The following is a 14,056-nucleotide window of genomic DNA, read 5'->3' on the forward strand; positions in this document are numbered from 1 at the left end:
TTAGTGGTTCGAGGATAGGGGAATTGAGATAGAATGGTTGAGATGTGGACGAGGAGGACTGGTTAGAGGAGGAGGATAGGGGATGATAAGAGTCCTCGTCTGCAGCTGGGAATTGGAATTGGGAAATCCAATTGGACTTTTGGGGGTTGCCCCCCTGTTCCTGTGCACCATCGCATCATTGCCGTTGTTCCTGGCGGTGAGTCGAGGCCTTGGGCTTCGGCTTTGGCTACTCCACAATGCCTTTCTCAGTCCTCACTTATTATTGGTACTGTATTATGATTATTATGATGGTTATTACAGCTAATATACAGCTAACAAAGACTTTCTCCGGATTACTTTTTTACTTCAAACATCCCCCTACTCGCATCTCATTTAAACCTGAAGATTTCATATTTGGCATTGATACTTGGTACTATGTACCTACAGCTTGTTATGGAGCAGTTCGACAGGCCGCATGTCCACTATTCTTTTTGTATTAGCCATCCTAATTCCATGGCGGGGTCCCGTATCCAACGTGGGATCGTCGCCGACAGGGGGATTAGCCTGTTCCCTGGGGCCGGAAGAATTCACAAGCACCAAGGAGAAAGAATATAGCCTGTAGGTTCTAGACGCACAGTGGTAATGTCAGGGCCAGAACTGAATCAATATCTGGACTCAATAATATCGGCAGAGTTAATAAGAGTCAATCTCCACTGGCATTGAATCCAAGTCACGTGATATAATACTGTGGGTCGAAGAGGAGTAACTAAAAGTAGAATACTTCATCTACCGGAAATCATTTCCATCGAGAGTGACAGGGTTTGATTGTATTGAAATAGTAGTGTCATATACTCAACGACGCTGTGGCTCATGGTGAAAGAATAGGAACACGGAAACACAAGAATATGTAGATGTGGCATAGGCACACAAAGTATCCCGTCAAAGAGAGCAGCCTCTACACGCTGGATGGTGCACATAGTGCAACCAACAACCCACGCGACCTGGTCAAACAACCAGCATATGTCAGGCACAACAAGTAACAAGTCTATTTCTAGAAATGTGAAGATGTCATTCTCGTGGCAGTAACAGGTCGGCTGGGTCTGTTCCGTCTCGTGGTCTAGAACAGCCCTGTACGTCATGTATGGTTGCTGTGCGGGATGTACCAGGCAAGCTTAGATCTGTGGCCTCATCAGACTTAGGGTCCTCAAGAAGCAGCTATATCGTCAGTGTTATACATAGATCGCGTAAGTGCAGGTTGGACGATCTTGTGAAAAGTGGGTATTCTGAGACATATATCGAGGGACTCGTTTGTGTAGCTAGTGATTTTGGAATGCCCACAATAGATCGGAACCTTTTTGGGCTGGTGTCACACTGCACTGCACTCCTCCATGAAATGCATGGGGCAGAGCTACACTGCAAAGACAAAGCACAGACAACCCTCCCGAAGCCTACCCTTAGACCTCTTCAGCCTAGGCACCTTCTATAAGCTTCGAAGAGGAGTACATATTCACATGGCCCTCGCAGATGATCGCAGGCCGAGTACGTCATGACATCACGTGATTCCGCACGGGCACAGCCAGTAACCGCCAGCTCGACCGGTTGCATCCTCATCATCCCTCGTTCATATTTGCTATCCTCACAGCTCTCACCTCGAAGATATCGTGAAATTTTCATTCGCCTATCCCCTCAAAATGGCCTCATTCCAGGATCGTGCTCAGCACGCTGTTTCCCAGCTCGACAAGGAGGTGCGTTATTTCCTGCTGTGATTGTGTGAATCGGTTTCGCTGGTGCCTCTTAGCTCGAGCCCTCGGACCATTTGTGCGCCGTATTGCGTGCAAACCCACCCAGCATGAGCTGCCGAGGACATCAGCAACTGCCACCAACCGTCCATCCCAGCATCACGGCTGCCCACTTGTGCGATAAGGGTTTCTCTTGCTGACTGACATTTTTCGTCGATAGCTCTCCAAGTACCCTGTCCTCAACAACCTTGAGCGTCAGACTAATGTCCCCAAGGTCTATGCGATCCTCGGCCTGGTCGGAGTCTACTTCTTCCTTGTCTTTTTCAACATCGCTGGCGAGTTCCTCGTCAACTTTGCCGGTTTCCTCATCCCCGGTTACTACTCCCTCCAGGCCCTCTTCACGTCGGGCACCGCGGATGACACTCAGGTAAGTCTCAATGCCCTCGGTCGCTTGCCCCTTCTTCTCATGAGACTCAATGCTAACTTGTGACTGATTATAGTGGCTCACTGTAAGTTCCCATGACCCGTGTTCCCTGCCAGCATCATCTGGCGGTTGCGACACAAGACACTGCAGAAGCGGCCTTATCAGCTGCCACGTGATAGCACCATCCATTCCAAATCCATTTGACTAACCAATGCATTGATAGTACTGGGTTGTCTTTGCCTTCCTGACCGTTGTTGAGAGCGCCATCAACGCCCCTTACTGGTTCCGTATGTGGAATTGAAGCGTCCATTTTCGGCTTTCAGCCAAGAGTACCCGCTAACTTGACATTCCAGCCTTCTACTACATCTTCAAGTTCATTCTGATCCTCTGGATGTCTCTGCCCCAGACCAAGTAAGATGAATTCACAACCCCCGAACCTTAGGCAAATGACTAACCCAGCCCAGCGGTGCCCAAGTCGTTTTCCACTCTTTCCTCCAGCCTGTGGTCGGCCGCTTCTTCAGCCAGAGTGGAACCTCCGCCAACCTCCGTGCTCAGGCCGAGGCTGCCGCCAACAAGCCGCACTCCACCTGAACGGCATCCGCGGAATGAGTAGTTCCCGAGAGTCGTCCCGATAAGTTGCAGTGGCCGTCGTGACCGTAGCCAGCGAACAGGCAGGTGACCGGTCCCATCGATTCTCGGCACTCGCGCGAGTACCGTTAACGAAGAGCTTGAGCGTTTTGACGTTTGTAACGTTTTGAGTGTTCATGACAGCTTTTTTTGCAAGTGAGATGATGATAGAGTGGGAGGGGAATGAGAGGGAGGAAAGTGGGTCGAGTCCGGGGTTGAGGCTGATCGTCGGAGGGCAAAGGTGATTGAGTTTGCTTTGTGATGTATCTTGTCCCATATTTGGAAGCGTTCGAATCGTAGCGCTTTGGTTGGTCTGCTCCCGTGTCGTGTTTCATCATTCACTTAGTGTGGATGGCGGGACTCGCATTCGGCTTTCCGATTGTTTCATACCTATAGGACAATGTTGCTACGTAGGTGATCTAATTTTTTGACCCTTTGCACTAGAAACCAACGTGTAGAAGACAACGGTGATACACTATCGTATTTATTGTATTAGCTGCATCTCATTTCAGCTAGCAGCTGTTTCTTCTTCATCGACAAGATCAAAATATCGGCCACCGAAACAGAGGCACACAAATGACATAACGCCAGCCCAGAGCTCCTTGCGAACGAGTAGCAGAACGCCAAAACTCCCGTGACGCATTCTAGAAAATAGGAGAAGCACAAAAGAAATTCGTATATCCCACCACCGAGCAGGATGCCAGTCATGTCCATAGATCTAGTGAGTGAGTCACGACTCACTGCCGGTCTAATAGAGACCTACGCGATTGCCCCAGCTGTCCGTACGAGGATTGACGACAATCCGATAGGGAAAGGGGTTCGAGTCGCTGGTCGTAATTGGCGGGATATGATCCTTGTCCCGGTTGACAACGGTCAGAATCTTCAATGCCGCCTTTTGAAGCATGTTCCCCATCGCCTTGCGGACCTTGGCTCGCTCTGTCAAAAGCACGTCAGAGTAACGATCAATGTAGATAGGAATATATGCCCGTCCTCGGCGCGGTAACACCTGAAGATATTCCCGCGAGCAATATCACGTCCAAGTACATACCAGACTCAGTGCGGGGTGTGGCAATGGTCACATCCAACGTCCACATCTCCCAGCATACCTCCTCCTCGGCCTTCCCAGCCAACCCACCAAACCACAAGCCCGAGCGACGCCGCTTCTTCTCGTAGAACTCGACTGCGATCCGCCCGCGGACTCCCCCGCCACCCCCACCGACAGTGCCATCTTGGCCACCAACCGCCGAGGAAAGGTGCTGCCGGACTAGCGCATTCACACGCGACTCAATCAGAGTCTCCAGGTCTGCGTCGTTGATGGCGGGTAATGTCAGATCTAATACGTCAAAGGTGACCGGCCGGATGGAGGGGAAGTAGCGGTGGAAGAAGATGAGATTCAGGACGCCTGTGGGAGGGGGATGTTAGCATGGCGCACTTGAAGAATAAAGCGCCGGGTGCGTCGCAGCGACACCAGGACAAAATCGAGGGCGCACCTTTCAATACATCGCGCACTGTGGTGGTATCGGCGAAGATCTCCAGGAAGTACTCAGGAGGGGTTTTGCGGGGCTCCATTCCCCGCCCGCGAAAGAACGGCTCAGCGCGCGGCGGGCCGTTGGTTGCAAAAGAGCCTTGGGGGGGGGGGGCGAAAGAGGAATGGTTCACAGGAGCTAAGTGCCTGGTGGGAGTATGCTGGGTAGCGTTGACGAGGTCATGAAGGGGTTGCTGGTGGGTAGTTGAGGGGGGATGATGGAAGGAGGATGCGATGCTCGGAGCGGTTGCTATCGGCCATCGGACTGGGCCGAATGACGCTTATCGGCTTATCATTGGCTGGGAGACGCTGGGGAATTTGGTGATGGGAATAGTCAGCGGAGTCGCAGAGGACAGGATTAGTTAACTATTAGATGATGATGAATGATACCTAATATCCGGACTAGGACCGAGGGAGCTTCGAGAATAAATTGGAAGGTCAACTGGGCGTGTCAGAGCGACCGGGGCCTGATCTCTGCGGGATGGCCGGTCGCGCCGAATCCGGGGGGGGAAAACTGGTTAATCACAATACTAAGCACATAGAACATAATAGAGCAAAGCAGGAGAAGAAGAATTTGTATAGAAAACCAGAATCAATGGAATAGTCAATGGAATATTGTACATCCAGTATAAAATCACTTTACTCCACTGTGTCATTCATGAAAAGTACATCCTACTCGGCTCGTCATATCTGGTATGTGACCAAAGTCCATGGTCAAGTCAACTAGCCGAGGCCGCTGAAGAGTCTGGGGTCAGTTCCCGCCCGAGGCCTTCTGCCCGTCTCCCACCTATCTTCCTCATCCAACTCCATTCACTGCACATACCATGATCTCCGGAATTTGACAACTTGATCGTCCCGAACAGAGTATCTCCAAGTATCCTCATCATGATCGGTGCCGCGAGGCGCTGGTTCCGGCGCAATCGCAAGGGTCTTGCGATCGGGGCTGGTGTGCTGGGAGCTGGCTACCTGGCTGGGCAGTATGTGTTGTCGAAGATCTCTGAGGCGCGCGAGCGCATGAGTAGCGACCGAATTGCCCGTGAGAAGTATGTATTCCTGCCCGCTTTGTGCTTTCTCCTCCCTGCCCTGTCCAGCCCCGGTTGGCACGCGAGCTTGTGACAGGCTCTGGATGCAATGACTGCTCAGGGTCCAGATAGCTAACACTCAGGCTACTAGTTTGCGGCGACGATTCGAGCAGAACCAGACAGATTGTACCTATACCGTCCTTGCTTTGCTTCCCACTGCCACGGATAATATTATTGAAGCGCTCCCCGTCGAGGAGCTGACGAAGGAGCTTCAGAAGAAGCGGGCGGAGAGACTGGCCCGGTTGGGTGCTGGGGATACAGCAGGCTCGGACATGACTTCAGTGTCACCCAGCACGACCGAAGACGACCGGAAGAGTCTCTCGAGCTTCCAGAGTGAAGGCTATCTCCACACCAGCCAGCTGGGCGAGTCGGTGATTCCGGAAGCCCAAGCCCCGCCGAAACGGAACAAGACGCAGTTGTGGAACGAGGTTAAGATCACCTGTATGCAAACCGAGCCCTTGTAGCAGTGACCATATGTTCTCATGGTGACACGTTATTTCATTCGCTAATCTCTTTCAGCTATCACACGATCATTCACCCTCATCTATACCCTCTCCCTGCTCACCATCTTCACCCGCATCCAACTCAATCTCCTTGGCCGTCGCAACTACCTCTCCAGTGTCATCTCGCTGGCTACTCCCCCGGCTGACTCGACGATCAGCCTGGAGGATCATGATGACGAACTGACTCAGACCCTCGGCGATGACTTTGAGACAAACAGGCGATACCTGGCTTTCAGCTGGTGGCTGCTGCACCGAGGCTGGAAGGAGCTGGTAGCACGAGTTCAACCTGCCGTGGAGGAGGTCTTCGGTCCTCTTAACCCTCGTGAAGATATCAGTCTCGCCAAGTTGTCGGAGTTGACCCTCCAGATTCGCAGGAAGGTGGAAGGAAATACCGAGGAAGAGCGACGGTATGGTAGTCCCCAAGCTGCACAATAGCAAAACACGAGGTAGCTGACAGATGTTCCTCATTAGTGCCAAGAAGTGGCTGTCTTGCTTGCTGCCCCCGACAGAGGAAGAGGAGTACGTTCTACGTGAATCGGGTGTCGAAGGAGTTGCAGACCCATCTTCCTCGCAAACTGCCTTGAAGCTGCGCCACCTTCTTGATGAGACAGCCGACCTTATCGATTCACCGTCGTTCTCCTTTGTCCTCACTCTACTCAACAATGAAGGATTCTCCACCCTGGTCGACGCAAAGTGCGCCAGCGAGGCCTTCCAGGCACCTGACTCGGCTGCTACGACAGTGCCACAGTCATTTGACTCCATGGCCACTGTTGTCCCCGCCTCATCTGAGCGCAAGACTAAGCTTGCTAACCTGCTGGCTGTGCTGGCCCGCCAGGCTCATGTGATTGGGAATGGCACTCATCCTCCCAATGAGTATCTGGTTGCAATGGACCAGAATGTTCGTGAATTGGAGGCCTTCTCGGCTGTGATTTATAGCTCCAACTTTGAGCTTGAGCTCCTCGGTGCTAGCAAATCTGTTGCAGCGGAGAATGGAGACTCGCCCGATTTTGAGCCTGTTTCTTCGTCATTTGCCGACGTGATGGTTGAGAAGGGCCCGGAGAGTCAGCTCAGCGAAGACATCTCCCAGAGCGTCCCCGTACTAGTTGACAACGACGTGCAAGAAATCAAGTCTGTCACTCCTGCTGAGCAGTCGGCATCGGAGGTTGCTGCAGACTCGGCATTCGAGCAGGCGTGGGGCAAGGCTGTAGAAGATGGAAAGAGCTCTTCCGAGACTGAGGAACAGGCCGCCGCTTAGGACTTCCTCCGACGATCTCTGTTTCATTTCTTGCCAATACCCTTATTTCGTATCGATCTTGTTACCATCTACCGGCGCTGCTTTTGTCTGACTATTAGACGAGGTGCTAATGATTATATGTCTATATCAAATCGCTAGATCCAATTCAATCATATCTGTATAACTCATTCCACAAAACTGACTGTGTACAACGTCCTGCCATTCGTTCCATCACAGCTTTGTATCCTGCTGGCCCTCAAGGAACGTCTTGACCTCATTTGCAGCCTTCTGCCCACTCTCAATGGCTCCGTCCACGAACCCTCTCCACCCATCTGCCCAGTCTGCACTAGCGAAGAACACCCTACCCTCTGCCTTTTGCAACTCTTGAACGTAGCGACTAAACTGATTAGGCCCCCAGCAGCTCCATGTTCCCTTGGCGAAAGGGTCATTCACCCAATCGTGCGTGAGGTACGCCTGGATGTCAGCATTGGGGCGAATATTTTCCTGGAACGCTGCAATAATATCTTTGCTATTCTTCTTGTCCTCCAGATGCCCGTTATACCCGAATCCGATGCACCATGTTCCCCGCGGACCGGACGGCTCATGCCCATTGTGATCAGAAAATGCAAAGACGTACGGCGATGTCCCAGAAGCGCCGCAGGTCGCAAACCAGCCCGGCTCGGTGCGAGCGAGTTTGAAATGGATCTTGGCTCCCTTGTTGATATGACCGGATGCAATGGCATCGACTTTGAGAGCGCGCAGTGGTGGGTTGAATTCGACATCGCCGAGACAGTTGCTACTTAAGGTTAGTCCTAGAACACAATCAAGTGAACTGAAATACTGACAGGGGAATGGTTGACACCACAGCCTTGGCATCAATGAGTCTGCCATTCTTCAGTTGTAGGAAGACACTCCTACGACCTTGCTCAACTTTCTCCACCACAGTGTTGAATAACAGGTCGCCCTCAAAGTCTTGCAAAATAACTCGCGCAAAAGCCGTCATTCCCCCATTGCCGAGCTTATAGATGCCAGCTCGCTCAAAGACCCCAGCCATACTATGTCCACCAAGGGCAAACCAGCGAAGTGCTTCGGTGAAACCGAGTTCACTTCCAGGAGCACTACCAAAAGTGGCTACGTTTGATTCAAAAAGATCTCTTTCAAACTGCGATATGCCGTCCAACGCATCAAGTCGCTGCTTGACAGTTAAATGGTCATATCGTCTCCAAACAGCCGGCTCCCGGAAAGGCTCATGAGGAAAGGGCATCAGAGCGCGACTATCCATCCCATCAATAGAGAAGAACTTCTCAGCGACTCGTTCAAGAGAAGCTACACTTTCCTCAGGTGCAATCTCCTGGACCGGCGCTTGAGCCTCCTTGAAGTAATACCTCTCCGGCGCTATAGTTCCCGCGGAAGTCTTGAGATAGCGGTGCAGACCGTAACGATGAAGTTCATGGTACAAGTGAGGCTGGTTCCAATGGACCCATGTCCCGCCCATCTCGAATTCTTCGCCAAGTGCTTTGGCAGTCCACGTGCGTCCGCCGATGCGATCGCGTGCTTCGACAAGGAGGACTCGAAGGGTAGGGTCTTGTGCTAGATTGCGTGCGGCGATGAGGCCTGCGAATCCACTTCCGATGACGATGACATCGTAGATGGACTGTATATTCTTGGAGCTTTGTACGATGGCTTCGGTTTCTAGGCCTTCTTTTGTAGTTTGTGGAGTCCAGAGGAAGCCTTCTTTTGATCGGGGCATGGTGATGTTGGGGTGTATGGGGTATGGTTAAACAGGCATTCGAATTTTGAGGACTTTGACTCGTCAAATAAATACACCTTCTGATAACTCTAGAGTAGAATCGACTTCGGACTATTTCTACGAACGCAGTTTGTTCATAGTTCCATCGCACTTTTTGGCTTAATTTGGAATGGCGCGGAATGCATTTCTGAGGCAGCGGAATTCCTTCCGGTCGAGATGTATACTCAAAGAAGGCACTCGTCTATATAAAGTAACAGAAGAACTTGATGAAGTCTGTTCAAAACTACCTAATACCTCGTTCCTTAATTTGAGCTTGTTGGCTTATTTGCCAGATTTTGCCTTGGTAGCAAACAGCAAATCGGCCCAACTCATGAAATCAGTGGGAGAGGTCTGACCCTCCACCGATCCATCATAAAGGTCCTTTGCACGTTTCGTCCAGGGAATATCCAAACCACGAGAAAGACCCTCATAGTAAGTAATACCCCAGCATGCCGGATTGGTCCTTCCATCCTGGTATCCAATATACCGATTCTCTGCGGAGATATTTGCCCATGGTCCATTGACCAAGACGGCTTCGCATCTGTAGAACGATGGATCATAGGGCACGGTCCCGTTCAGGTTGTACTTGGCCGCGTATTCGGATCCCTTGAACAGGAGATTGTTGTCCAGTGAGAAGAGATCATAGCCTTGGTTCTTCACCACTTTGGAGGCCATTGATAGCCACTGGAGTCCATCCTGTACATGCGCCTGATCTCGACCTGCCTCTGCGCTCTGTCCTGTGGTCTGATCAAAGTTCGCAGATAGACCGGCGCAAAGGTCGTTCTTGTAAGCATAAAGAGCGTAGTTGTACAGGGCTACATCATCCAGGTAGACGGCGAAATTGAGTAAGCCCATAATGCTAGCCACACCGTAGTTTGCTTGTCCGATGATGATGCTTTGCCGTGCGAATAGCCAGTACAGCTGGATGCTGAACCCAGAGCCGCCTTTCCAGGATGCACCCTGCTCGACCCATCCGCCTTCCCAGCGCATGATCTCTGCAGCGTTGACAAAGGGCAGACCGTCGATGCCGATTAGCAGAGAGCGATCAGTGCCAATAATATTGGTTAAATTAGTACCCCAGGCATCCAGAATCGTTGTGGATCGATCCCAGTGGGCCTGGTCCTTCGTGATGTACCCTGAGTGCGGATCTGTTAGAATTAATGGCGTTTCCTTCCTGGCATCAAAAGTTCTTACACATTATGGCATTTTGGTAAGCGGCACGTGCATCATTGGTAAAACTGGTGTAATTGCTGATCGCTCCCCGGCTAATAACAGCATGAGGACCTTGCATTTTGTATGTCGCCAAGGAGTACGAATCGTTGGAGAATCGCGAGTACGCCGATGCCCATGGCTCGACTCCTCCCAAGGCATTTTTTCGCATTGTTTCGAGGTCTGCATGGCTATGCCAGAGACCTGGATGCTGGAAATCACTCGTTCGTTTCTTCGAACCTTCGGTTGTAGGTACGACGGGAACAAGTCCTGTGAGATTGCTATTAGTATTGTATCTCAGAAAGTGTTTGAAGGGGGCAATTTACCATTCAATGACGGGACATCACTGACCAAAGCATTGACGGCTGTTATAGCCACAAGAAGAAAATTGAGATACCGCATTGCGCACCTGATTACCGTTCAAACTAGCCCTGGTAGAATTTGACGCACTCCATATCTGTGGTTAGGGGTTGACACTATATATACTGCGAGGCATACAGTGCAATTGTTCGAGTAAACTGGAGCATCAGAGTTAACCCCGCATATTTTTCTTCACTAGCCAATAGCAATCTTCTTCTAATTTTTGACTTCGAAGGAACCCCGTGGGGTAGCTTGCCGGGATAATCAACGGGCATAAGCCGGCTCAAAAATTCCGGCTCGGGATATCTGCCGGACAACCGCCGGGAGGTTGAAAGCTCTCATAATTATACGGAGAATTACATGCCGGAAACTTAATTCACGCTTAGCACCATGTCGGATAGGTAAATAGATCAAGTGCAGGAGGCAGATGGAAATCATATAAATAAGTCTAGTGCGACCACAGCGCTAAGTCTCCCTGCATCCTACCTTGGCCACTCGACTCAACATGAGGCTACTCCTTGGCCAAGTCATCCTCATACAACTTTGGGTATTGTCAGCCTTTGGCATCAAAAACCCTATAATTCCAGGATGGAATCCAGATCCTTCTATTATCCGTGCCGGTGATGAATATTTCCTGGCGACTTCGTCTTTCGAGTACTGGCCAAGTACACCAATCTACAAATCAAAAGACCTTGCAAATTGGGAGCTTTACTCTCACGCATTCACAAGGCCGAGTCAGGCTCAACTATATGGCGTCCCAACCGGTGCTGGTAAGTATACTCATACTTTGTGTCCCGAGAGAACTTATGATCTAAGAATGCTCCTAGGTACATGGGCTCCCACCTTGTCGCTTGTAAATGGCAAATACTATATGGCAACGATGACAAGGTGGACCTATGATCCCGTTGCAAGAGTATGGCCCCGTGTAATGTGGGTGTCTTCTCATGATCTGAAGACATGGTCTGATCCTATTTGGGGTGACGCGTGGGGAATCGATCCTTCCCTGTTCCAAGATCCAGCAACAGAGAAGGTTTATCTGAACCTCATGGCTCCAAATAACAATATTGATAGGATCTGGGGTATCTATCAGTGTGAAGTTGATGTGGACAGTGGCCGATGCGTCGGCGAGTATCGTCCTTTATGGAATGGGACCCTGCCGCATAATTCGAGTGCTAGACCCGAAGGACCGAAGATGTTCAAACGGGATCAATGGTATTATCTTCTCATTGCTGAAGGTAGGTGTAGTCCTGCATGAACATCCCTGTTTAGTGCCACACGGAAACTGATTCATCTAGGCGGCACGGATGACCTTCATCGGGCTTCAATCGCACGTTCCACTTCACCCGAAGGCCCGTGGGAAGCAGCGCCCAACAACCCGATTTTGTTCAATGGTGCTTACGGATATGACAACCTCACAGTACAGTCGACTGGTCATGCCACGCTGTTTGATACTCCACAAGGAGAGAGCTATGTAGCATTCCTAGCCCGAAGAAAAATCAATGGCTCGTCACCACTTGGGCGAGAAACCTTCCTTTCTCCCGTCCAGTGGAAGAATGGGTGGCCTATCGTCAACGGAGGGGAGCCAATTCGACTCAGCCAATCGTTCGGCAACACAACGGACCAGCTTTCACCACGAAATGCCTTCACGGATAGCTTTGATCGTGCAAACCTCGATCCATCATGGTATCAGTTACGAGTTCCGTACACACAAAACTTCATGATGAAGGAGGATGGCGCCAATGGAATCATTTTCAAGCCAAACGTCTTCGGCCTGAGCGATAGAGACACCCCCGCGGCTATATTGCGGAAGCAAACATCACTAAACATGACTTTTAGCGCGCAACTCCTGCCAACTAAATCCGGCCTTGGATACGGAGAGACAGTTGGTATCAGCGCTTATCTGAGCGAACTTCAACATCAGGATATTGCAGTGTCGGGTTGTGTGAACAGCACAGGGATGTGCATATTTACTCGACTCATGATGAATAGTATAACAGAGGTAATGACTTCATACCCGTCCCGGTCCTCGAATTATGAATGCTGATTATAATATAGTACAATCAAGTGAAATTGAATTCGTCGACCATTCCGTCTGATCTGACACTTCACATTCGGGCCCAACCGCTTTCCTACACCCTCGGGTATAGCTTTGGGATGAATGGCACAATAGATTGGATGCAAGAAGTGTCATCCTCCTGGTTAGCATTTGCACCTACCAATTGGTTTGTTTTTGAGGGTGCCAGTTTTGCTCTTTTCGCTACTGGAACTGGTCAACCCTGGCCACCTCATGCCCCGGAAGTGGGATTTTCCAGAGTGACGGAGACATTCTATGAGGAGAATATTCCTGATTATGATAAATGGTAGTCAGTGATCAGTAGACTCAATCAATTGATTACTCACTTGACTTTTGAACCTTGCCGAGAAATGTCCGCCAGCTACCCCGGACCGGGAAAATGTAAAAGCCGAATATGTTTTGTCTGAGGCGAAACTGAGGCGTGAGCTCTGGTGGGTCTCCGGTTGGTCACATGCATGACGCCCTCGGTATGACGAACCTCGACCAGACTATTATTGTGAAGCTGTGCCACCTCAGACACCTTGGCCCCAAAGATCTTTGAATATGTCGACAGCAGCTGTCTTTGGCTCCACTGGAGCAGTGGGCTCCCAGATCCTTGCAACCCTTCTCGCGTCAGATTCATTCGCCTTCGTCAAGACGGTATCAAGGAGAGCCCCAAACCTACAGTCCTCAAAGCTTGAGGCTCTGCAAGAAAGTGACACCTCGAAATGGGGTGACATGATTGCCCCATTGTCACCCAAGCCGTCTGTGGTATTCAACGCGGTGGGAACCACTCGAGCTGCAGCTGGCGGCATTCAAAACCAGTGGAAGATTGACCATGATTTATGTATCGAGAATGCCCGGGCCGCCAAGGCTGCGGGAGTGAAGACATATGTCTTCATATCCAGTACCGGGACCCGGGGCTTCCTCTCCGCTCGTTTCCCTTATTCGAAAATGAAAGTCGGTGTGGAGGATGCCATCAAGGAACTGAGTTTCGATCATGCCATTATCCTGAGGCCGGGAATGATTCTCGGGCGAGACGTGCCCAAGGCTGCATTCTTTGAAAGCATCGTAGGAAACCTCAACAAGCTGGGACAGGGTCTCCAGGACCGACTTGGTATGAGACAGCTGAGTGAATGTGAATCTTCTTGGATTGCGGTATACTGATACATTTATGTGCAGGCCAAGACCAAACTGTTATCGGGAGGGCCGCTGTAGCAGCGGCGAGAATTGCTGAAGAAGGAAAGGCTCCTTCGGCGTTCTGGACTTTGGAACAGGCTGATATTGTCAGATTGGGCAGAGAGGAGTGGAAGGAGTAAATTGTGTTGTTCCCTGCAACTGATATACAACCAGGACAGATCATATTTTTCCCTATGTGTACGTATTGGTCCAGTAAAAAGATTGCTAAGCCACCAATTCTTCTCCTCCTTCCAACGATAGAAAGAAGGGAATGATGTAAATAATCTGGCCTACCTTGATTCGACGCCGCCTGAGAGACAGAAGATGACTATTATAATCCAAGAGAAATTCAA

At 50.6% G+C, this 14,056-nt stretch overlaps 7 protein-coding genes across 7 annotated transcripts; 4 read left to right on the plus strand and 3 right to left on the minus strand.

Annotated features, from left to right (window-relative positions):
- Positions 1 to 1,670: 1,670 nt before the first annotated feature.
- Positions 1,671 to 2,733, plus strand: yop1 (putative membrane biogenesis protein (Yop1); the record flags this gene model as incomplete). The annotated part of the gene is made up of 6 exons (XM_056906669.1): positions 1,671 to 1,724; positions 1,939 to 2,145; positions 2,219 to 2,227; positions 2,366 to 2,429; positions 2,496 to 2,553; positions 2,607 to 2,733. The coding sequence occupies 6 exons, from the start codon at positions 1,671 to 1,673 to the stop codon at positions 2,731 to 2,733; spliced, it is 519 nt and encodes a 172-aa protein (XP_056770776.1).
- A 784-nt stretch (positions 2,734 to 3,517) lies between these two features.
- Positions 3,518 to 4,338, minus strand: N7458_003287 (autophagy-related protein 101; the record flags this gene model as incomplete). The annotated part of the gene is made up of 3 exons (XM_056906670.1): positions 3,518 to 3,705; positions 3,818 to 4,171; positions 4,260 to 4,338. 3 exons carry the CDS (start codon positions 4,336 to 4,338, stop codon positions 3,518 to 3,520), a joined length of 621 nt encoding a protein of 206 aa, XP_056770777.1.
- Positions 4,339 to 5,179: 841 nt separating this feature from the next.
- N7458_003288 (peroxisomal biogenesis factor 3) lies at positions 5,180 to 7,134 on the plus strand (the record flags this gene model as incomplete). Its single annotated transcript, XM_056906671.1, has 4 exons — positions 5,180 to 5,337; positions 5,468 to 5,817; positions 5,896 to 6,286; positions 6,351 to 7,134. 4 exons carry the CDS (start codon positions 5,180 to 5,182, stop codon positions 7,132 to 7,134), a joined length of 1,683 nt encoding a protein of 560 aa, XP_056770778.1.
- Positions 7,135 to 7,344: 210 nt separating this feature from the next.
- N7458_003289 (flavin monoamine oxidase family protein) lies at positions 7,345 to 8,863 on the minus strand (the record flags this gene model as incomplete). The annotated part of the gene is made up of 2 exons (XM_056906672.1): positions 7,345 to 7,909; positions 7,959 to 8,863. 2 exons carry the CDS (start codon positions 8,861 to 8,863, stop codon positions 7,345 to 7,347), a joined length of 1,470 nt encoding a protein of 489 aa, XP_056770779.1.
- Positions 8,864 to 9,184: 321 nt separating this feature from the next.
- On the minus strand, positions 9,185 to 10,470 carry N7458_003290 (uncharacterized protein; the record flags this gene model as incomplete). Its single annotated transcript, XM_056906673.1, has 3 exons — positions 9,185 to 10,050; positions 10,097 to 10,392; positions 10,463 to 10,470. The coding sequence occupies 3 exons, from the start codon at positions 10,468 to 10,470 to the stop codon at positions 9,185 to 9,187; spliced, it is 1,170 nt and encodes a 389-aa protein (XP_056770780.1).
- A 506-nt stretch (positions 10,471 to 10,976) lies between these two features.
- On the plus strand, positions 10,977 to 12,835 carry N7458_003291 (beta-xylosidase; the record flags this gene model as incomplete). The annotated part of the gene is made up of 4 exons (XM_056906674.1): positions 10,977 to 11,241; positions 11,299 to 11,706; positions 11,767 to 12,470; positions 12,527 to 12,835. 4 exons carry the CDS (start codon positions 10,977 to 10,979, stop codon positions 12,833 to 12,835), a joined length of 1,686 nt encoding a protein of 561 aa, XP_056770781.1.
- Positions 12,836 to 13,088: 253 nt separating this feature from the next.
- On the plus strand, positions 13,089 to 13,843 carry N7458_003292 (Protein fmp52-2; the record flags this gene model as incomplete). The annotated part of the gene is made up of 2 exons (XM_056906675.1): positions 13,089 to 13,641; positions 13,707 to 13,843. The coding sequence occupies 2 exons, from the start codon at positions 13,089 to 13,091 to the stop codon at positions 13,841 to 13,843; spliced, it is 690 nt and encodes a 229-aa protein (XP_056770782.1).
- Between the last annotated feature and the right edge of the window lie 213 nt (positions 13,844 to 14,056).

This window comes from Penicillium daleae (assembly GCF_028827525.1).
Source record: "Penicillium daleae strain IBT 16125 chromosome Unknown utg000002l_segment0_segment0, whole genome shotgun sequence".
Classification (NCBI taxonomy): Eukaryota; Fungi; Ascomycota; class Eurotiomycetes; order Eurotiales; family Aspergillaceae; genus Penicillium; species Penicillium daleae.